Source organism: Pelophylax lessonae (genome assembly GCF_965119305.1).
Source record: "Pelophylax lessonae genome assembly, chromosome: 12".
Classification (NCBI taxonomy): Eukaryota; Metazoa; Chordata; class Amphibia; order Anura; family Ranidae; genus Pelophylax; species Pelophylax lessonae.
The window spans coordinates 37,450,158-37,473,516 of NC_138779.1; the positions used below are offsets into that span (position 1 = coordinate 37,450,158).

The 23,359-nt window shown below is 47.0% G+C and overlaps 1 protein-coding gene across 1 annotated transcript in view; it reads right to left on the bottom strand.

The window, feature by feature from the left end:
• The window catches only part of ZBTB40 (zinc finger and BTB domain containing 40), an 80,786-nt gene continuing 57,427 nt past the window's right edge, over window positions 1–23,359 (bottom strand). The window contains exons 16-18 of the mRNA XM_082273186.1: window positions 21,284–21,370; window positions 8,809–9,035; window positions 1–319 (exon numbers count right to left, since the gene is read on the bottom strand). Coding sequence (XP_082129312.1) covers window positions 95–319; window positions 8,809–9,035; window positions 21,284–21,370 — 539 coding nt within the window. The 3' untranslated portion in view covers window positions 1–94. The remainder of the gene's footprint in view (window positions 320–8,808; window positions 9,036–21,283; window positions 21,371–23,359) is intronic.

A 23,359-nucleotide genomic window follows, 5' to 3' on the forward strand; every position in this document is an offset into this window, starting at 1 on the left:
AAACCTAAAATAAAATTATAACATTAACAAATGTGGTATAAAAATCATTTTGTAAATTACAACCATAATATATCCGAATCCGTGGAAAGTGTCCTTAGCTTTGAGTTCTCTGAGTTACCCCAGGGACTGGGTCTCCACAAATTAATGTTACAGTTCCATCAAATAAATCCTCCATGCTGACTGCTACTAGTTCTGTAGCCGTAGCTTGGTTGGTTTGGGAATCTGGTAGTGCCACGATTACTTGGGAGCCAGCCAGTTGTGATTCATCCAAGGTGATCACTTGCTCGGTAGTAGTGACTTGATCCTGGGTCTGTATAACCTATGGATATTATAAAGCAGGTTTAGAACGGTTACAAGCCAAATCATGAAGTGGCAGTCCAGTCTAGATCTAACTAAGCTTAAAGTGTTTGTAAAGTCTCTTTTTTTTTTTTTCTTAAATAACAAATGTTATACTTACCTCCTCTGTGCAGTTGATATTGCACAGGGCAGCCCAGATCCTCCTTCTCAGGTCCCTCTTCGGTGCTCCTAGGGTACCAGCTGAAATATTCTATTATGTACAAGCTCTTAGGTCTGAATGTTTTGCTCTGATCTCCCTAATGCTGCGGCCGGCTGGCCTGCCTTCATTCCTCAGTCCATGTAACCAATCATAAACCGGCCACCAAGAAGCAGCAGTCATCTCACATGCGCTGTATAGAGAGGAGGTATTTAAAGGGCCTTCAGAGCAGTGCTCCAGACCAACCAAAATTAAATGGTGAACTGCACCTTCTTGTTACTGGGGAAGAAGGGGGGGTGCACAGGGATGGCATGCATGTTCCTATACAGATATGTCTGCAGTAGAGTTTTAAAAGGAATGTAGATCTAAAGCTTTTTACCTTTATTTTTCACCTGGTGATCCAGCCAGTAAGGGCTCTTTCACACGGGTGCTCCGTATGTCCGCAAATCATCCTATTTTTTTGCAGATGATTTGCGGACATAATGTAAGTCAATGGCATTGCGGATGTCAGTGGAATACCATCCGCTGACATCCGATTTTCTTCCTTTCAGTTCTGTTCCGTTTTTTGGAATGGAACAGAACCCTATTTTTCCTCCGTTCAAAAAACGGAAAGGAAGGAAAATCGGATGTCAGCGGTGTCATCCGCTGACATCCGCAATGCCCATAGACTTACATTATGTCCGCATATCATCCGCAAACATATGGGATGATATGCGGACATACGGAGCGGATGACACAAATGTCATCCGCACCGTGAAAAAAAAAAAAAGTCCCGCAGCGGAGAAAAGCAGCGGAGCGGCCGTGTGAAAGAGCCCTAAGTCTGTTATTTTTCAACTTCCTTTAACAGACCAAGCTATCTAGCAAATGTGACAGTTAGAGGGTAAAGACAAACTAGTTAACACTGACAGGAGTGCTTACAATAGCTAGATTTTATTCATGTATGTAACTCTTTAACAAAAAAATAAGCTGCGACTGTCTAAGAACGGTTAGCTGGAATGCGACTTTAGTTTGTTAGTCTTGTGCATCTAACACTATCCTCTCTGCTGACTGACAATGCTGCTGTTCAAAGGTGTATCCGCTGCTCCTCTGTCCAGAGACACCATAAGACAGGAAGTGTGATAATGGCAGGATCACCAAGTAAAAATAGAGGCCAAAGCCTAATAAACAAAGAAATAGAAAATGAATGCAGAGACCTCATCTAAAAATTAGTAGACTCCAATATACTAGGATTTTTAATTTACCTGTAAAATTGGTCTCTTGAAATACATCACGGGACACAAAGGACTTTGTATTAATGATTATTGGGGTTATGCTGTCACCTAAACAACTTCCCCCCTGGCCTAGAGCAGACTGAAGGCCAGGTGGGACAATCGTCCTTCGGAGTTGAGGTCATATGACGTCTTCTCAGAAGGCGCCACGCAGCGGTGCGATCGGTCATCAGCTGTGTCCCCCGGCCACAGCCGATGACTGATCAATGTACTGGCTCGATGCCAGTACCATGTGACCGCTGTGACCAATCACAGCAGGTCACATAACAGTTGTAAACAATAGATAGCTTCCTTTCATGCCATTCATTGTGTGCAATTGTGTTGCTAGCTGTGATTGGTCAATGTGATCACATGGTACACACACGGCCAATCACAGCCCATCTGTACCATGCGATTACCGTTGACCAATCACAGCGAATTACAACAAAACAAATTCACTGTGAAAAAAAAACAAAGTGAAATTCACTGCTATAAGAAATCAATGTGTAAAAAAACCCCAAAAAACAAACAAAAAAAAAAACAAACCTGATCACTTCCCCAGAAGAGAACAATGTTACTATGGTAACGTCATATTGCTCTGATCACAGTGTGTTAAAAAAAAGAAAAAAAAAAAGAATGTAATAAAAGAAAAACATTTAAAAATCATTGTGAACTCTAAATAATATACACTGATTTGGGTTATTTCCACCAAAGAAATGTAGCAGAAAACATTTTGGCCTAAATGTATGAAGAACAATTATTTAATTTGCTAAATTATATAGCAGAAATGAAGGGAAACACTTATTTTTCAAAATGTCCAGTCTTGTTTCGTTTAGCAAAAAGTGAGGGATCTGTGTCCTGTGATGTTCTTCAAGAAAAGGCTTTTAGATAAACCGAAAATCCTAATTTCTTACTCGTACATCACAGGTCACAGAGGTCCCAAAAACAGAAGAGGGTCGTGGACAGGCCAAAGAACAACTTCACAAACTGATAGTGCTCATCCTACATTGTGATTTGCAGAAACTTTTCCTGAGGCTGAAAAATTGGCATCCTTGATATCCACTGCTGCCAGGAAATCCCACTGATCAAGCAAAGCAATCACCAATTTGGTGGATTCTATTCAGAATTTCTGTACATTCAGAAACTTGTTGAGACCCTTCTGGTCCAGAAATGGTCAGACATCTGAGTTTGGCTTGGGAACTGTTTGCAGGTTGAATAGAAGCCACAAGACCTCGGTCGCTCCAGTACACATGCGATGACCCCCCGGGACAGCAACCTTACTAGAGCTGCAATGCAAACCGCTCTTTTCTGTGGCGCTGAAGATACCCTAGAGCGCATAAAACCAAAAAGGGGAAAGCAGAGGAACTCCAGCTTGCAACCTATGGACACCATGCTGCAGACTCAGTTGCGAGTGGGGGCGTCCCTTCACTGTGAGGATTTGATTATTAATCCAGAGGACTTGGTGGTTTCAGTTCTTTTTATGGAACTTGGATAAATGGATTTTTGTAAGATCTTACTGTAAAATCCTTTTCTCTTAAGCTCATTGACAGACGCAGTCCTCTTTGATTAATATCAAATTGGGTTATACTGCCCTCTACAGGAGTAGGACACTAGGCAGAAGAAAACGTTCTGGCCACACCTTAGGGGCAGTCCAAGAGGGTATATCCTCTCTCTCTCTGCTACAGGATGTCAGTTATGTCACAAAGCAGTGTCAGAGAATTTAACCCAACCCAACTCAAAAATAGAGGGGCGGGTACTGCGTCTGTCAATGAGCTTAAGAGAAAAGGATTTTACGGTAAGATCTTACAAAAATCCATTTTTCTCTGTCGCTCATTGACAGACGCAGTCCTCTGATTAATATCAAATTGGGACGTCCCAAAGCAGTGCCACAAATGAGGGGTGGGATAACGGAAATCAAAATCCAATCTAGAAGGCCCAACCGGTGCCGACTAGAAATCTTAAAGGCTCATCAATCAAAAGATGAGACTCAACTGAAAACCCAAAAGAAAAAAACCCTCAAGGTAGACCAACGGTCTCCTCAAATTGCGGCCTGCAGAACCTTGCGGCCAAAAGAGGCATCCGACGATGCCATCACATCAACTTTATAAAATTTTGTAAAGGTATGAACCGACGACCAGGTAGCTGCCTTGCAAACCTGAACCACTGATGCCTGATGGCGGAAGGCCCAGGAAGCACTAAGCGCCCGAGTGGAGTGAGCCTTAACAGGGAACGGAGGATTCCGACCCTTAATAGAATAAGCCTGTACCACCGTCTGTCTGATCCATCTGGAGATAGTCGCGGCAGATGCAGGCAACCCCTTTTTGGGGCCATCCGTGATCACAAAAAGTGAATCCGTCTTATGAAACGAGTCCGTAGTTTTCAAGTATACCCTGATTGCCCGAACCACATCCAAGTAATGTAACGCAAACTCCCGAGGATGACTGGGCTTAGGACACAGGGAAGGTAACACAATATCTTCATTCAGATGAAACTCTGAAACCACTTTAGGAAGGAAGGATGGATTCGGACGAAGAACCACCTTATCCCTATGAACCACCAGATATGGGGAACGACAAGATAATGCGGCCAGTTCTGACACCCTGCGTGCAGAAGTGATGGCCACCAAGAAGGCCACCTTCTGGGATAACGTAAGCAAGGGAATCTCCCTAATCTCTTCAAAGGGAGGTTTCTGAAGAACCGACAACACCAAATTAAGATCCCAGGGCGGTAAAGGCGCGCGCACTGGCGGAGCCAGGTGCTGCACCCCCTGGATGAAATTCCGCACCAAGGAATGAGTAGCCAAAGGCTTCTGAAAGAAGATTGCTAACGCTGAAACCTGACCCTTGATAGTACTCAAGGCCAGCTTCTGCTCAACCCCCTGTTGCAGAAAAGCCAAGATTCGGGTCACCGAATAGGCACGTGGAGGAACTCCAAGGGATTCACACCACGCAATAGAAGACTTCCATGTGCGATGCTAGACTTTTCTGGAAGTCGCTTTCCTTGCTTTAATTAGAGTAGGAATAACTGAAGTTGACAATCCCTTGTCCTTCAGCACCTGGGTCTCAATAGCCAGGCCAATAAAGCCAGCGATTGTAAAGCAGGATGGAAGATCGGTCCTTGAGACAGCAGATCCTCCCTGAGAGGAAGTCTCCAAGGAGCGTCCGCGACCAGCCTGACCAAGTCGGCGTACCAGGGTCGACGAGGCCAGTGCGGAGATACCAGGATAACTGGAATTCCCTCCACCTCTATCCTGTGAAGAAGTTTTGGCAGCAACTTGAGAGGAGGGAAGGCATACAGTAGCTGATACTGTCCCCACGGGGCGACCAGCGCGTCTGCTGCATCCACTAGAGGATCTCGGGAGAAGGCTGCAAACCTCCGCACCTTCCTGTTGAGCCGAGATGCCAACAGCCCTGGAGCTGCACAGTCCAGTAAATCAGTCAAAGTCTGATCGCTCTCAGTTCCAATACATTTATCGGTAACCTGGATTCTATCGGAAGAAATGACTTCCCCTGGCTGAGCATCGGAGACCGAAGCCACCAGAACAGAGACTCCCTGGTCCGCTCACTCAACCGGATCCGATTGACCAGGGAATAGGGATTCCGATTCCATTTGAGAAGAATCTCCTTTTGGAGAATTCGGGTATGAGACTGGGCAAACGGTACTGCCTCGAAGGAGGCCACCATCAGTCCCAGGACCCTCATGCAAGTCCGAAGGGAAGGCCAGTTGACGGACAGCAACATCCGAATCGTTGACTGAATCTTCTGGAGTTTCTCCGCAAGAAGAAACACTCTTGCCAAGGATGTATCCAAAGTTAGGCCCAGATAGTTCAGTCTCCTGGTGGGAACCAGGGATGATCTTTGGGAAAAGCGAAGAAAACGCTGATGTCCTGCGAAGATGGGGATATGAAGATAGGCATCCTTGATGTCTATGGACGCCAGGAAATCCCCCTGGTGCAGAGAGGCCACCACTGTTCGGATGGACTCGATCTTGAATTTTTGTACCCGGACAAAACGCTTGAGTGCTCTCAAGTCCAGAATTAGACGCACCTTGCCCTCTTTTCCTGGGTATTGTGAACAGGTTCGAATAGAACCCCTGAAAACGTTCTGTCCAAGGAACGGGAACTACCACTCCTTGTTGCATCAAGTCCATTACTGCCCCCCGCAAAGCTTTTAAGCGATCCGGGGATAGTCGAATATTGGAAGGGAAGAATCGCACCGGTGGAAGTGATCAAAACTCGATCTTGTATCCCGACCGTATGACCTCGCAAACCCATTTGTCCGGGATTCTGGAAAGCCATGGATCCGGAAACCGGTGAAGACGTCCCCCCACCCCAGAGATGGGTGGGGGCGCACCTTCAGGCTGTATTGATCTTAGCTTCAGGTTTGGCTGAGCCGGACTTTTGTTTACCCGACCAGCGCCCTTTGAAACCCCCTGCAGGGGCTTTGGAGGGCTTCGCCTTATCGCCCGCCCCAGCGGAACGAAAAAAAACTTTTTATGAGCGGAAAAGGAAGGTCCTTTACCCTTAGCAGTCTGTGGCAAAAAAGTGCTCTTGCCCCCAGTGAGATCCTTTATAATCTCATCCAAGGTGGCCCCAAACAGGCGATTCCCTTGAAAGGGGAGATTAGCCAAAGCTTTTTTGGAACCTTGATCCGCCGACCAGCACTTTAACCACAACACGCGTCTGAGGACCACTGCTGAAACCGATGCACGCCCCAACAATGGAGTGGCGTCCAGGGCGGCGTCACAGATGAACTGTAGCCCTTGTATCATCTGCTCCAGCAAATCTGATACTGCCGGGGGGATACTTCTCCCCTCTAGGTCACGGCATAACAATTTGGTCCATTCTGTCAAAGTTTGTGAAACTAAACCAATGGCAACCACTGGCCTAAAGGCTGACCCTATCAGGGAAAAAATGGAGCGGGATTCCGCTTCCACCTTACGATCCACCAGATCCCTAAAGGACGGAGCGTCCTCCAATGGGATAACAGTGGCTTTATTTAGTCTGGAAATCGGTGAGTCCACCAATGGTGGTACCGTCCATTTTTTGAGGAGGGATTTCTCAAACGGATAGCGCCTAGCAATGCGTTTGGAAATAGCAGGGGTTCGTTTCGAACGACCCCATTCTTCTTTAATTAGATTACCAAAACATTTGGGCAAGGGAAAAACCTTCGCCATTTTGGTAGGCTTGCTAGTACCAAAAGGAATTTCAGTATCAGCTACCTCTGCCGGTGTAACCTCAAGACTTAAGGTTTCCCGGACAGACACAACTAGTGCATCCACCAACGCTTCTTCTTGTGCTATGGCGGAGGCAGAAACGTCCTCCTCACTGTCTGAGGAGACCGTACCCGAGATAGCAGCCCCAGAAGAGGGACCTGCAGCTGCAGTGACAAGCTCAGAATCCGTATCTGAAGTGTCAGATGAAATAGGGGTAGGCGGGGGTCGCTTTCTTGCCCCCCGTCCCTGACAGGCCACCTCCACCCGGGATACAAAAGACTCCAAAACCGCTGACAATGCATCAATCATAAGTGGGGCACTGGAGGGTCCTGCGGCCACCTCGAGGGGATCAGGTGGGGATACATGTGTGGCAGGGTCCATGATTAATCTAAGACACTTGCCAGCAAACAAAAAATTGCAAAAGAAAAAAAAAACTTTTTTTTTTCTGTAATCCCCCAGCGCAAGAGCACCCCTCAGTGTTACCTGCTTCGGACCCCCACAGAGAGAGAGAGAGACCCCAAGGGCTCACCACCTGATGCACAGAAGCTTCTACCAAACTGCTCTCAGCGCTGTCCTTTACAGACAGGATGTCTTGTGGATCGTTTTCCCGGGTAAAGGAGGCGGCTCCGCCCCTTTACACGCCTTCCGGCGCTGCCCCTGCTACTCCTCGAGGTAGCTGGGCGTCTCCAAAATGGCCGCCCCCATGCAGGAGACACGAGGCTACGCCAAGATGGCGGCCCTGCGCGACCTGCGGGAGGATGGCGGCGGCCTGCGCCTGTGGAAAGCTGGCGGCGGCCTGCGGAAGGAAGGCGGCGGCGGATGGCGGTAGTCCAGGTAACTGCAACCTTATGTATAAGGTAGGATCATATCACCCTCTTACATGGCCATCTTAAACAGTAACGCCAGCCCCTGACCTCAGTCATGGTCCCTTTACAGTGCCCACTCTTACAGTGACTATCAGATAGTCAGCTCCCAAACCAAGCCTCCTGGTTCTTATTCACCAACTCACACTCAAGAGGGAGATCTCTGACACATGCTATAGGATAGAGGGGGGACCCAGGATCAAGAGGGTCTGACCATCCACAGAGGGGCCCGTGTCTATTCCCAAAACCCAACAGGGGAGAGGGGGAACATACTACTCACCATACCGGAACCGGCGGGCACCCACTCCTAACAGAACCCCTCTCCACCGAGGTGGGGGGGCTGTCGACCAATACGGACGCCGCGACTCAGTTTCCAAGAATCGGATTAGTTTGCAAGAGTTGGATCATATATGTTTCGTATACCTGCTGACTTCTGATTTAATTATCTGGTCTGTCTATATATTATAAGTAGTGAGACCCCCTTTTTTCTTCAGCATCTTCCTATATCTTAAGACGTCTTGCTGCGATTCTGACATTGGTAGACTTGGTCAGAGTCTTTTCTGAGATCTCTTCTGTTGTGCGCCGACTCATTGTGTCTTCCTAACCAATGACCTTAACCCCACTATTGTCACATAAGGGGTGTCAGAAAATGGCCTGACATATGGTAGGTACTAAAACCCGCAAAAGAAGTTCTTTAGAGAGACATTTGTAGGCATATCCGCCGCCTAAAGACACTAACAGAGGTTTAGCTGTGCTTAGATGGGTTTACTGCCTTTTATTTGCCTGGGCTGGGTTTCTTGTTTTTCTTTTGGGCCAGCGTCCATTTACCTGAAGGTGAGAGCATAACCCAAGTAGTCATGTATAGGAAGTCAAGGGATGTACAGTTAATAACATTTTTGTTTTTGCCTATAATATCACTTTAGTAATGAGACAAATTAACAGAAAAATTCTGAAGTGAAGGAACTTTGCCAAGTACAAAAGCATCACATACCTGTACAACCTGAGCATTTTGTGCATCAGTTTCTTCTATTACAACATTGGGGTGTTCGTTTTCATAGTGTCTCTCTAGCTGAGTTTGGGAAGTAAAAAGTTCCCCACACAGTTCACAACCAAACGTATTCTCGGTCTCATTAAAGTGGTTGGCAGCGACATGGTGCTGCAGGGCTCCAGGAAACTGGAAACACTCACTGCAGTAAAGACACTGGAATGGCTGGGACCCTACAATGGACAAAAATTAAAGTCAAAGATAAACAATTTACGGTATGCAAAAAAAACAAACAAATGTTTGACTTACTGTAAAATCTTTTCCTTGGAATTTATTAAAGGAGACAGAGTAAAAGTAATTCTGAGACATATAGAATATACTGCTGCGTAGAGGAGATCGGACATTGGCAAACCAAAAGGTATTAGTCCACCAGGATAATCCCTCCCAATCTCATTATGCTTCAGTTTTGTGGAAAATCAGTGGTAGGAGTAATCAATAGACACATGGGTGAGACCCAACCCTCTTAAAGTAATACTAAAGTCGTTTTTTTTTTTTTTCTTTATAAAATAACCAACATGTTATACTTACCACCTCTGTGCAATTGGGCTTGCACAGAGCAGCCCAGATCCTCTTCTTCTCGGGTCCCTCACTTGCGCTCCTGACCCCCTCCCCTCCTGTCGAGTGCCCCCACGGCAAGCAGCTTGTTATAGGGGCACCTGAGCTGATCCGTAGCCCTGTGTGTCCATACAGACACAGAGCCTCAATTTGCCCCCCCCCTCTCCTGATTGGATAACTGACTGATTGACAGCAGCAGGAGCCAATGGCGCCGCTGCTGTGTCTCAGCCACTCAGAAGGGAGAGTCTCGAATGGCCTAGGCACTCGTGCACATGGCTGGATCGAGATGGGCTCAGGTAAATCTTAGGGGGGGTTGCTACACATAGAAGATTTTTTAGCCTAATGCAAAGAATGCATTAAGATAAAAAACAACCTTCTTCCTTTACAACCACTTTTAGCTTCATTCACAAGGACGTAAAAATGTTACTGTGTGTTATTACACGTGGGGGTTTTTTTTTTTGGAGAAAAGTTCCTGCATAATGATCAGTAAAATACTTGTGTATAGATGCATTTAAATGCGCAAGGATGCATATGCGTACATAACTTGCGTTTAGACTTAATTTACGTTATTATTATTATTTACTAATAAATCGCATGTTCTTAGACACTGATTTTTGGTTTCTGTTTTAGGGATCTGAAAACAGCTTGTTTACGCAGCTGTGTGAAAGGCTTCATTGAAAACAATGAAACTGTGTTCAGATCTGTAATAAAAACACACACACACACTATATATATATATATATATATATATATATATATATATGCATATTTTTACAGCCATGTGAATGAAGCCTTAATGAACTTCAAGAAAAAGGGTTTTACAATAGATGAAATATCCTGTTTTCTTTAGTATTCATTAAGGGACACAGGGAAGAAGTAATTCTAAGATGTATGAGACATCCAGAGGTATGGCCAATGCAGCTAACAAACCGCAACAAGTCAACAACAAGGTAAACTGCAGATTCAAAGGACTATCTGAAAACCTTATGTTAAGGTCTGAACGGCCACCTGGAACTCATAGAACATGCGAACAGAAAAATAACAAGTTGGCAGTCTTGCAATCTGGGTACAGATGCCCCATGCTGAAAAGAACAAAAGGTGCTCACTGATCCAGTGAAGTGTGCCTTGACAAGAAAACGAAACGCAGAGCTTATCCTTAGGCCCCTAGGTCTGAGAAATGAGCTGCCCAGGCACCATAGAAATGGTGGATTGAGGGACAGGCTGTAACCTACAGGGACCCTCAGGACCTCAGGAAAGATGAAGAGAGTCAGTTAGAATTAAAGACATGGCTGAGAGATCAACTCGAACAGCTTGTAACACACACACACATACATACATACATACATACATACATATATATATATATACACACACACATATTTATACTTATATATATATATATATATACACAGGGTAACAACATCTATACAAAGGCTGCCAACAGCGAAAGAGAAGCAAGCAGTGTTTAAAAGAGAACTGCTAGAGCTGAAATCTGACCCTTAAGAGTATTCAAGGTCAAAAGTTATTTCAGACAACGCTGGAGAAGGTCAAGATACATCCCATGAAGTATCTCCAGGGATGGAATTCCCACTCCTCGCACAATGGGAAGTATGTCTTCCAAATGCAATGATAAACCTTTGCGACAGGTGGATTTCCTAGTTTTTAGTACTGTATTAATAATTGAATTGGAAAGGCTCCAACCGGCAAACTGTTAAAGCAAGCATTCGAAAAGCAGGGTGGCAAACTGGTCCTTGGGGCAGAAGTCCTGGGTGTTCTGGAAGAGCCCACATAGTCCATGTACCACATCCACCAGGGACAGTTCCCAGCACCGATGAGTATCACTGGAATGCCCTTTGCTTTCAATTCTGCAAAGCAGATTTAGAGAGGAGCTTCAGAGAAAGGGTGGTTGAACTGATCTCAAAGAGTAACCAGAGCATCCTTTGCTATGGCCAGAGGATCCCTGCATCCAGATACAATCTTGTCCAGGTAGTTGTTGAATCTGGAAGCCAGAAGGTCCACGTCTGGCATTGCCCACCTGCGACAGAGGTTTGAAACACCTTTGGATGAAGGGCCGTTCCCCCGAGTCCAGACATTGTCACCTGCCAGTTTTATTCAGCTTGAATGTGCACAGTAGACAAGGCTGAAACATGCAGTTCTGTCCAAGCTAAAATCTTGTTCACTTTGAGCATACGTGACCTCTGGTTCCTCCCTGATGGTTGATGTACACCACCCCTGTGGCATTGTGTGACTGAATTTGCATTTGATGACCTGGCAGTTGAGAGCTCCAATTATGATGGGAAAAATGAATTGTCCTGAGCTCCAATATGTTGAATGTAAGACGAGCTTTCTCTGGTGACCAAGTCCCCTGCACCAAAAGGGTGTTCAGGATGCTTTCCCATCCTGTCAAACTGGCATTAGTCATAAAGATCTTAAAGACCAATGAAAGGAAGAAATTCCCCAATGTCAGAGCTGGATTTATTAGCCACCAGGTCAAAGACAACCTGAATCTGGGTGACAAGCAAATCCAGAGACTCTACTATCCCATCTGATGCAGCCAGAATGTTAAGTTGCAATAATCAGTAGCTGAAACGAGCACACAGGACTGCTTCAAAGGAGACCACATGAAGCCCACAGCCATCATGCAAAAGGGAGGGTTGGACAACTCTTGCACTACAGGAGCTTAGTAGACCTAGATGCTCCAGGCAATGAGTCCGTCCCCAGCTGACCAATGGAGGATCCAACCAAATCTCTGAAGAGTCTTAAAAAGTACTTTGGACATTTCCAACATGGTCTAAGCTGACTGTTCTCTCAACAAGAGGTCACCCAGATATCTTACAATGGGGAAGCCCCATGAACACAACCTGAAAACACAGGTGCTAGCACTTTGGTAAACACTTGAGGTGGAGTGGATAGAGCAAACCAAAGAGTAAAAAACAGGAAATTGTGTGTGCCCACAGCAGGTAGCATTCATGCACTGGAAAAACAAAGACATGCAAGTAGGCATCTCTGATTTCCACAAAGGCCAGAAAATGCTCCTGCTGGAGGAAGGCTACGACTGACCTGGTAGATTCTATACTGAATGTTTTCAGGCGATTGAAGAGTGCTTATATTCATAACTTTCAGACCTTAAAACATTTCTGTCCCCAGGAACAATGGCAATGACGCCCTGAGAAAGGAGGGGAGTCAAGGTGTAAAGGTCTGTTAGATGCTGCACAGATGTTGGCAAGTTGGAAGCAGCGTGAAACTGCAGCCCCTGGATGCTACTACATCGTTGACTCAAGTAAATCTGTCACGGCTTACGATGCTCTGACATTAACCATGTCAGGGTTAAGAAGGCATGGTAAAACAAGCCAGGCTCCATAAATAAAGGCAAAGCCAAAGCAACCTGCTGAAGTGATGGTCAGGATGGTGAACTGTGGAAGAGAAACACAATACACATACTGGAGAGTTCCCAACAGGACCCAGTAACTCATGCCATGCCAGAAAGTCTTCGCCCCTCTGGTGAGCATTCTCCAAGGCTGTGCCGAGTACTGGCTGACCTGGAAAGACTGTGCAAAAGAGCACTCTCAGCTCTGCAGTAAGCAAAATAGCTTGGTTGAAAGAAAGAAAAAAAGGCTAGTAAAGAGGGTTAGTTTCTCTGTAAGGAGAGAAGCTATTCATTCTCCTACTAGCATTAGCCATTAGCAAAACAAAACCAACATGTGAGAGTGGGACGGGTTAGCCTGGCCAACAAACAGCTTTGTCAGTGTCCAATCTCCTCTAGGCAGCAGTATAACTGATATAACTGATATAAGAAAGAAAGGAAAAAAAAAAAAAAAAAAACACTAGATGCCCTATTGCTTCTTGCTTTGCAGTTCTCCACTTATTGAAACATTTCACTACCTACAGTATATGTGGAGGATATCTTGAGGCTGATTAATAAAAGGAGTAAAATCTTCACACAATAATTTGGGTGAATATTCACTTTCAATTATCCAATTATAAAATGAAATTCAAATTCAAATTCACTTGAATTATCTGCACACGAGTGGATTAGCAAATTAGCCCACTTATTTCAGCATTTGACAAGCAGATAGTTTTGAGTGACTCTAGTGGAACACAGTGCTCACTAGTGTGATGGGCAAGCATGTGAAAAAAAAGTGCTCACTGCTTTTGCATCTAACACTACTCTCTCCACAAATTGATCATACTGCAATGCAAGGGTAGCTCAGCTGTAGTGGCCAGATCACCAGGTGAAAATAAAAAGGAAAAAAAAAGGAACTAGTGCAACAGTCACCATATTTAAAGTGATATTAAAGCTTTGATTTAAATAAATAAATAATGAACAGGCCATACCTAGCTGCTCTGTGCTATGGTTTTGCACAGAACAGCCCTGATCCTCTTCTTCTGGAGTTCACCTCCGGCACTCCAGGCTCCTCCTCTTTGGCAAGTGCTCGCTCTCGAGCCTGCCCTGTCTGAGTCTATTGACAGAGCGGGTGGCTCGGCCCTGCTCCCCGCTCAGCACAGCATTTGACAACAGCGGGAAGTATTAGGGTGGGGATTTTGCAGTACAGAAGCTTTTTTTTTTTTTGCAATTTCTTTATTTATTGAAGGTTGTGTTACAAACAAGTGCAATGGCAAAGTAGAGGAAGGCACATAACATGGTATACAATGGTAGATTCACATTATAAATAGTCCGCATAACAATACAAGTCTTCAGAGGTAAAGCAGTATAATGGCTTAGAAAGAATAAAATTTAAAGGCGTACACCTTGCCGAGATACCAATTACACAACAAAGTGATAGGTAGTTGACAACCAATTAGTATATATAACAATAATAATAGCCGGGGACCTACATGGCCACCGGCGGGACCAGACCCCCAAACCGTAAATGGTAAAAACGAGACTAATCAAAATAGCCTGAAAAAGTCACGGTGAATTGTTCATAGAGAACTTAATGGCAGTGCAAATTCTAAGTATAAAGCAAAGAGAATTTGCAAACACAGGTAGTTAGAGTGAGTGTGTAGAAAGAAAGGGAGAAGCGAATATAAAAGATAAAGAGGGGTAGAAAAAGCGGTAAAGGAACGAAGGAAGGCCCCTCACATACAGCCCCCCATGTCCCCCCATCCCTCGGCCCAGCCGCGACACCTCCCGCTGATAGTCATCCGTAAAGGTAAAGTGAGGCCATGGTCCCCACTTGTCATGGAAGAGTTCATTATCATATCTCTGATTTCATTAACCTTGGAGTACCAAAGAGACCTCGCGGGTGGAACAGGTGATCTCCAGCAAAGGGGTATACACGCCTTCGCTGCGTTCAACAGCTGTATAGTGAGGGATGCCTTGTATTTTTTGATAGGCCTTCGAGTGAGATGGAGCAGACACGCTGCCGGGTCATCAGCTAGGTCTACGTTAGTTAGGCGTTTGATGGTGTCAGACACTGAATGCCAGAATGGTTTAATTTTTGGGCATTCCCAAAAGAGATGTGGAACAAAGTCTCCCGTTCCAGTTCACACCACCAGCATTTATCATTTTATAGTGAGGGTACCCTATACCACATCGTGAGAACCTTGTAACCTGTTTCTTGGACATTTGTGGCAATCGACGATTTATGTGCGAAATGGTGAATCTTTTCTTTCTGGACTTCCATGAATTTAGTGTGAAGGTCAGATTCCCAATGCTCCAGAAACAGAGGGAAGAAGTCCGGTGGTGGGCTGATCAAGGCAGTATACATAATAGAGAGACTATGACGGATCGGGTTTCTGCTATGGCAAATACGCTCCAACTCTGTCAGTTAGCGAGCGACACCCGGGCGACAGACAGCCATGGATAAAATGTTGGAGCTGAAGACTGCTCCAGAAGTCCAAGGGGGACCATCATCTCCAAGAAAGTCCCAAAGATGCAGTCGGTTCCTCGTGATCAGTTCAAGAAACTGCGGGCCCTCGAGGCCAGGAGGAAAATCTGGGTTACCCAGGATTGGCACCATTGGCGAGACCCCAGAGTGGAGGAAAGCCTCTCTAAAGCCCCGTACACACGTACCGATTGTCGGCCGCAAATATTCGGCCGCCGACCAATCGGCCGATTGTAGGCTTGTTAGTATGATTCTTCCGACAGCGCATTTTCGGCCGAACAGAATCTGTCGTGCAGGCATTAAAATTTTTGTAGGCCGACAACAGAACGGCCGATTGTGCGTCAGTCAGTACAGAATTCGGCCGACAATCAGCAGATTTGCAAGACTGGGCATGCTCAGAGAAAAAGACACGGAAAGTTAACCATCACATGACATTTCTGCAGTCGGCTGTTGTTGGCCGACAAAATTTGTGTGCAGTCTTTTGCACTTTTCAGCGGACAGGACAGCCCTGGACAAAAGACGGCCGATCGTTCGGCCGACGATCGGTACGTGTGTACGGGGCTTTACGATCGAAAGTGTGCTGCCCAGGGTGGGGTGTCCACTCAATTCTCTTAGGATCAACGGCGTGATCCAGGGCCAGCTCTTCGCCGTGTTGCCTGAATCCTCCAACTCCATGGCCACCCACCTTTTGGCCTCAGCATGGCAGTACCAGTCAATCTGGTTAAATGAACCACTCTGTGGTAGGCTTTCAAGTTTGGGAGACCAAGGCCTCCGCTAGATTTTGGTAAATAGAGTCCCACAGGGAAGGCTTGCATCAAGTTTAGGATTTTTGGTAAAATGGTCATTTTAAGCGCGCTGCACCGACCAAACCAGGTAAGAGTGAGAGAGTGCCAATAGGCAAGGTCAGACTTAACTTGCGAGAGAAGGGGGGGCAAAGTTATCCGCATATAGGGCATCAGAATTGGGCGTAGTGTTCACTCCCAGATATCGAATTGAGTCGGAGGCCAGCCGAAATGAACACACCGCTCGTAGACTCTCTCCGTTGTGGCACGGTCTAGAGAAACAGGAAGAGTAAAGGACTTGGAAAAGTTGATACAAAAGAACGAGAGAACACCATATTGTTTAAGGGCTTGCACTAAGTTAGGGAGAGATGTGAGAGGATAAGTCAAGAAAAAAATCAAATTGTCGGCGAAAGCAGCAACCTTGTGGACCCCAGAGGGCTTTCAATAACCTGTGATCTCCGTCCTCCCCTGGATGGTGCACAGAAGGGACTCCAGGGTGAGGATGAAGACCAGAGGGGAAAGCGGACATCCCTGACGGGTGCCATTCAGGATCTCAAAGGAGTCTGACTGCACGTCATTGACCTTGATCGCTGCTGAGGAACGAGAGTAAAGTGAGAGGATCCAGAACAGCATGGAAGGTCCCAGTCCAATATAGAGACAGAGTAGCTCGAAGGAACAATTGACTGTCAAAAGCCTTCTCCGCATCCATAGATAGCAGGAGAAGGGGGGGGATCTAGAAGACCCGGCAGAGTGAATTAAATTTAGTACCTGAATGGTATTATAGCGGGGCTCTCGCAAAGGGACAAAAGCCCTGCCTGGTCCCCATGTATCCAGTGGGGAATATATCGGATAAGTCTGTTCACCAGGACCCTTGCAAACAGTTTGAGATCCGCGTTAAGGAGCGCAATGGGGCGGAAGTTAGCGCACTTAGATAAGTCTTTACCCTCCTTGGGAATCAAAGAGATATGTGTTTTAGAGAATCAACGGGTAAAGGGTGGCCATCTTTAATCGAGTTGAGTGCCACAACCATGTGGGGTGAAAGGGTTTCGAAGAAGGTCTTATAATAAATCGGGGTGAAACCATCATGTCCTGAGGCCTTCTTGGGTTTGGAGTTAGATAGAGCAAGCTTGGCTCCTCAATCGTGAAGGGCTCCTCCAACTTCCTTCTCGCCTCAGACGAGAGGGATGGCATACCCGATGCCATTATATAGGATTGAAAAGAGGTTAAAGTAGGCTGAGGCGATGCTAGGGTGGTAGCCCCCGCAAAACCATAGAGCTCCTGAAAATAGGTGCAAAATGTCGCTGCCATATCACTGGAAGCAGTCAACTTCCTGCCCCCAGGGGTTGTGATAGAGGGGATGAAGGTTCCCGGCTTGTTAGAGAATTCAAACATGGTTTGCATCGACCAAGCCAGTTTCTGTTTGGTCCTATGGAAAAGTAGAGACCACAATTCCTTGCGGGCCCTAACCAGCTCCCGATAAGTGGAGCGCGCCAGGGTAGCCTTATGAGCACCCTCCAACTTCTGCAGCTTAAACAAGAGGTTTTCCGTGTGCTTAGAGCGCTCTTGCTTCAGTCTTGAGCCCAGTTGTATCAATAGGCCCCTTATCACAGGTTTATGCGCTTCCCAGAGCACAAGAGGGTTGTCGACCGAGTCCATGTTGGTGGCATAATAGGCCGATGGAGAAGACCGTAACGCAGTACACTGCCGTAAGGCTTCATTCAGCCTCCAAGAGGGGGGGAGGCTAAAGTTCGCTGGGTCTATACGAAGGGTCAGGTGAATGGGTGCGTGGTCCGAGAGGTAGATGGCATCAATTTGTGCGGAGATCACTCTAGTAAGATCCCTGTGAGGTATTAAAAAGGTAGGCAAGACGGGAGTAAGTATGGTGCACCTGAGAGAAATAACAATAGCCCCAAGCTTGGGGGATACAGTAGTCTCCAGGCGTCAATGAGGTTGAGAAGAAGCAAGTCTGCCTTCATCCTTTTCAGACAGGCGTAGTATAGATGAGAGGAACCCCGAGAGACATCTAAATGAGGGTCCATCACAAAATTAAGGTCTCTGCCAAAGACTAAGAGTCCCTCTTGAAACTCCAAGAGAATCAGGAGCAAGTCCCGTAGGAACTGGGCATGCCCAGAGTTGGGGATATAGACATTGGCAAAGGTAACTTGAACATCCCCAATCCTCCCCTTTAGCAATATAAAAAGACCCTGAGCGTCCGGCTGCACTGCACCGAAGGTCCATGGAACAGATTTAGCAAGTAGAATGCTAACCCCCTTTGCATTTGAAATAGGTGAGGAGCTGTGATACACCAATGGGAAGTCTCTATTGCATAACCTGGGGACGTTGTCACACCTAAAGTGTGTTTCCTGGAGGAAAGCAATCTGTGTTTTGGACCACCGCAAATCAGCCAGCAAACGTGAGCGCTTCTCCGGGCCATTTAGGCCCCTAGCCTAGAGAAAGGTTTTTTTAGTAGATCCATTGGAAAGGGGTCACGCAAGGCTGCAGTTGGCGACGGGAGGGCGGAGGGGGGGGGGGCCCGAGCAGGAGCCCAAGACAGAGGGCACAGAGCCCTCACAGAGGAGATGGAAAAAGGAATAGGAAGATGGGAGCCAGTGGAAAGAGGACACGAGAGAAAAGGCAGGACCACAGAGTGTAAGAGAGAAACCTAGAAGGGGAAACAGATGTGTGAAAAGCAAAGAAGGAAAAAAGCCAGAGAAGGGAGAAAAGAATGCAGGTGGAGAAGAGGGATAGAATAGTGAGAAATCTAAATAGCAACAAGCAACAAGGGTCCCTAGCTGGATGCTGTAGATAACAACCCGCTAGGGAGTCGCCCTAACCAGGGGGGTGGTTAGGAACGTGTAACAGTAAAGGATGGAGATGCAGAAGTCCGGAACAGCAGGACGGTCAAAACCTTGGTAAAGGTGAAATCTTTGAATCTTTGAAGAAACACCAGGGCAGAAATAGGGGGGCAACCGGGGTCTCCATCCTAACAGGCCCAAGGGCTGACAGTCGCACGGTCAAAAGACCATCACAAGGAAGGGCACCTCAGGATCCAAGGGGCCCCAGGCGCCACCCTAAACCATTACCCCTACCGCAAGAGCACCACGGGGGGGGGGGTAACAAGGGGGCGCTAGAGGGGAAGAGACCACCTGAGAGTACAAATCAAGTGACAAACCAGGTGTTCCCAGTCCCGCAGCTCATAAAAGCCAATTGTGAGGGCAATTCCGAACATATACAGTACAGCGTGTTAATCTTTGGCCAGTCCCATCACTCCAAGGCCCTGAACTAGAGATAGGAGGAGGGAAGTGGGGAGGGAAAGAATGAAGAGGAAGGAAAGGGGAAGAAAGGGGGGGGGGGTGGGAAGGAAAGGGGAAGAAAGGGGGGGGGGAAGGAAAGGGGAAGAAAGGGGGGGGTGGGGAGGAAAGGGAAGGAAAGGAGAGAGAGGGAAGAGATAAAAGAAAGTAGGAGAGCCTTCGGGTGGCGGGAGGGGGACACGCCACAACACCTTCAGTATAAACGGTGAGAGTACAAAATGGGAATTAGCAAGCATAAAGTGACTATCTAGACTAGAGCATTAGTGTGAGAAAGCATAGTCACAGTTCAACTTGATCAAGGCGCGCCAGGGAAGCACTTCTTGGCCCCAAAAGGGCTGTGCCACTTAATCCTCCAGGGCTGCCGAGGTAGATCTGCGAGGATCCCGGCCAGGTGGTCTGGAACGTGGCCTCCTTCAGTTCCGCTGTGGGCCTGCAGGGGGAATAACAAAAGCCTCTAGGCATAGAAGAAAGGCAAGCCAGTCAGGATCTGATACAGCAGGTTTGTTCAAAAAAGTAAAGAGGACCGGCATCTGATCTGGAGTACGTAGGTAAAAAACAGAGCCTTGTTTCTTAACAATAAGATGAAAGGGATGACCCCAGCGGTAGGTCGCCTCTGCTGAGCGAATGACTTCAAGTAATGGGCGCAACAACACCCTCATTGCCCTGGAGTGCCTTGACACATCAGGGTAGATGTGTATGGAGGCCTCCATCGAAATCTAGGGGGCACTTAGTCCATGCTTGGCGAAGGATTTCCTCTTTGATAGTGAAAAAATGCACTTTACATAGAACATCACGAGGGGGAGTTGCCGACCCCGAAGCCTGAGGTGCTGGGGATACTGTGCGGGCCCCTTGCACCCTGTGAACTCGGTCCAGTTCCAGCTCCGTTTCCAGTGGTCTACCCAGGAATTGGTTAAGGAGGGCACCGACCTTGGAGCGCAAGTCAGGTCCCATGGTGGCTTCTGGTATTCCTCTGAGACGCAAATTGTTGCATCTGTTACGATTTTCACTGTCATCCAGTCGCAGCTGTATGTCAAAAAAAGGCCACCTCATGTTGGTCAGTTTCGAAGGCAGATAGTCTAGCCTCTGTGGAGTTGGAGTTATAGCTGCCATTTCCCGGATATGCTGCATAGTGGGAAAGTCCACTAAAAGCTCCCTGAGTGCCCCCTCCAGTTGCACGTCCGCCCCCTGCAAGTCCGTGGATCCAAGGGGGGAGTCTGCACTTCGGAATATCAGGGGAAATGAACGATGAGTCCGCTCGGCTGTTATGGGGTGTGCTGCCTCCCAGGGGAGCCACCAGCATGGCAGTTCCTTTCTTTGACGGCTTACTGGCGGAGCTTGATGGTGGCGGCGCCATCTTGGATGGAACGGCCGGAGATGTAAAGGGCTGCTGACGGAGGAAATAATGAGAGAAGTCCCGACTCCTAGCCTCCCCAGGCGTCTGCGGGTTAATCCAGTCACTGGGCATGTAAGTATAGGCTGAGTGAGAGGCTGTTCGAGGTGATCCCGTTGCCAGCCTGTGCAGAGCTCCATGAGGTGCGTCCTTACTCCTCCATTGCTAAGCCATGCCCCCACAGAAGCTTTTTCCCCCTAATGCATTAAGGTGAAAAACCTTAGGGCTTTAGAACCACTTTAAGGATTATTAAGCTGCCATATGTTACATTTTTGTTGTTTTTTTTGGGGGGGTTTACTTATGCTTTAATATAGCATTCATAAAATATAAAATACAGACTGTGATGTTGAGCCTGCGGTGTCCTATGGAGTTACTTCTAATGTTGCAAAAAAAAATGCTGTGATTAGAGAGGCTGATCATATGACAGGCAGGTCATGTGACCTGGCTTTTCTTATTTATATGTCCTTGTTACCTGTGCAGGCTATAAACAGACACTTCCATCACTCACACTACATTTTCTAGCTCATCTGAAATTTTCGTTATGGAAACGGTTACCTGAGTGTTTGCATTTGATGTGGACTTGTAGTGCGGCAGGCGTGGGGAAGGTCTGCTTACATTTTTCACAATCATACCCCTTCCCATCTGAAATGGAAAAAATGGATTTTTGTAAGAACTTACCGTAAAATCCTTTTCTCTTAAGCTCATTGACAGACGTAGTCTTCTTGATTCTCAAGAGCTGGGTTATGTTGTCTCCGCAGGAGTAGGACTAGGCAGAATGACAAAACGTTCTGGCTCCACCCTAGGGGCAGTCCCTGAGGGTATATCCTCCCTCTCTCTGCTACAGGGAATCAGTTCTGTTTAAAGCAGTACAGAGAATTTAACCCAACCCAACTCAATGATAGAGGGGCGGGTACTACGTCTGTCAATGAGCTTAAGAGAAAAGGATTTTACGGTAAGTTCTTACAAAAATCCATTTTTCTCTATCGCTCATTGACAGACGTAGTCTTCTTGATTCTCAAGAGCTGGGACATCCAGAAGCAGTGCCACAAATGAGGGGTGGGATTGACAAAATCAAATCCAATCTAGAAGGCCCAACCGGTGCCAAACTAGAAGTTTTAAAGGCTCATTATAAACAAAGAATGAGGCTAAAGAAAAAATTTTCCAACGGAAAAAAACCCTCGAGGTAGACCACTGGTCTCCTCAAATTGCGGCCTGCAAAACCTTGCGGCCAAATGAGGCATCAGACGATGCCATTACATCAACTTTATAATGTTTAGAGAAGGTATGCACCGACGACCAGGTAGCCGCCTTGCACACCTGGACCACTGACGCCTGATGGCGAAAGGCCCATGACGCACTAAGTGCCCGAGTGGAGTGCGCCTTAACAGGGAACGGGGGCTCCCGACCCTTAATAGAATAAGCCTGCACTACCGTCTGTCTGATCCATCTGGAAATGGTCGCGGCAGATGCAGGCAACCCCTTTTTGGGTCCATCTGGGATCACAAAAAGTGAATCCGTCTTGCGAAACGAGTCTGTCGTTTTCAAGTATACCCTGATCGCCCGGACCACATCCAAGGAGTGCAAAGCAAATTCCCGAGGATGACTGGGCTTAGGACACAGGGAAGGTAATACAATTTCTTCATTCAGATGAAATTCTGAAACCACTTTTGGTAGGAAGGATGGATTCGGACGAAGAACCACCTTATCTCTATGAACCACCAGATATGGTGAACGACAAGATAATGCGGCCAGCTCTGACACCCTGCGTGCAGAAGTAATAGCCACCAAGAAGGCCACCTTCTGGGACAACGTGGGTAGAGGAATCTCCCTAATATCTTCAAAGGGAGGTTTCTGAAGAACCGACAACACTAAATTAAGATCCCAGGGGGGTAACGGCGCGTGCACTGGCGGAGCCAGATGTCGCACCCCCTGGATGAAATTCCGCACCAAAGAATGAGTAGCCAAAGGCTTCTGAAAGAAGATGGCTAATGCTGAGACCTGACCCTTGATAGTACTCAAGGCCAGTTTCTGCTCAACCCCTTGTTGCAGAAAAGCCAATATTCGACTAATCGAATAAGACCGAGGACGGAACCCCAAAGGTTCACACCATGCAATGTAGGACTTCCATGTGCGATGATAAATCTTTCTGGAAGTCGCTTTCCTTGCTTCAACTAGAGTAGGAATAACTGAAGCTGACAAACCTTTGTCCTTCAGCACCTGGGTCTCAATAGCCAGGCCGTTAAAGCCAGCGATCGTAAAGCAGGATGGAAGATCGGTCCCTGAGACAGTAGATCCTCTCTGAGAGGAAGTCTCCATGGGACGTCCGCCACCAGTCTGACCATGTCGGCGTACCAAGCTCGACGAGGCCAGTCCGGAGCTACCAGGATTACTGGGATTCCTTCCTCCTCTACCCTGCGAAGAAGTCTTGGCAGTAACGCGAGAGGAGGGAAGGCATATATTAGCTGGTATTGCCCCCACGGGGCGATCAGTGCATCTGCGGTTTCTGCTAGAGGATCGCGGGAGCGAGCCACGAATCTCTGAACTTTCCTGTTGAATCGTGATGCCAACAGATCCACATCCGGGGTGCCCCACCGTAGGCACAACTGGTGGAAAACGTCTGGATGGAGGGAC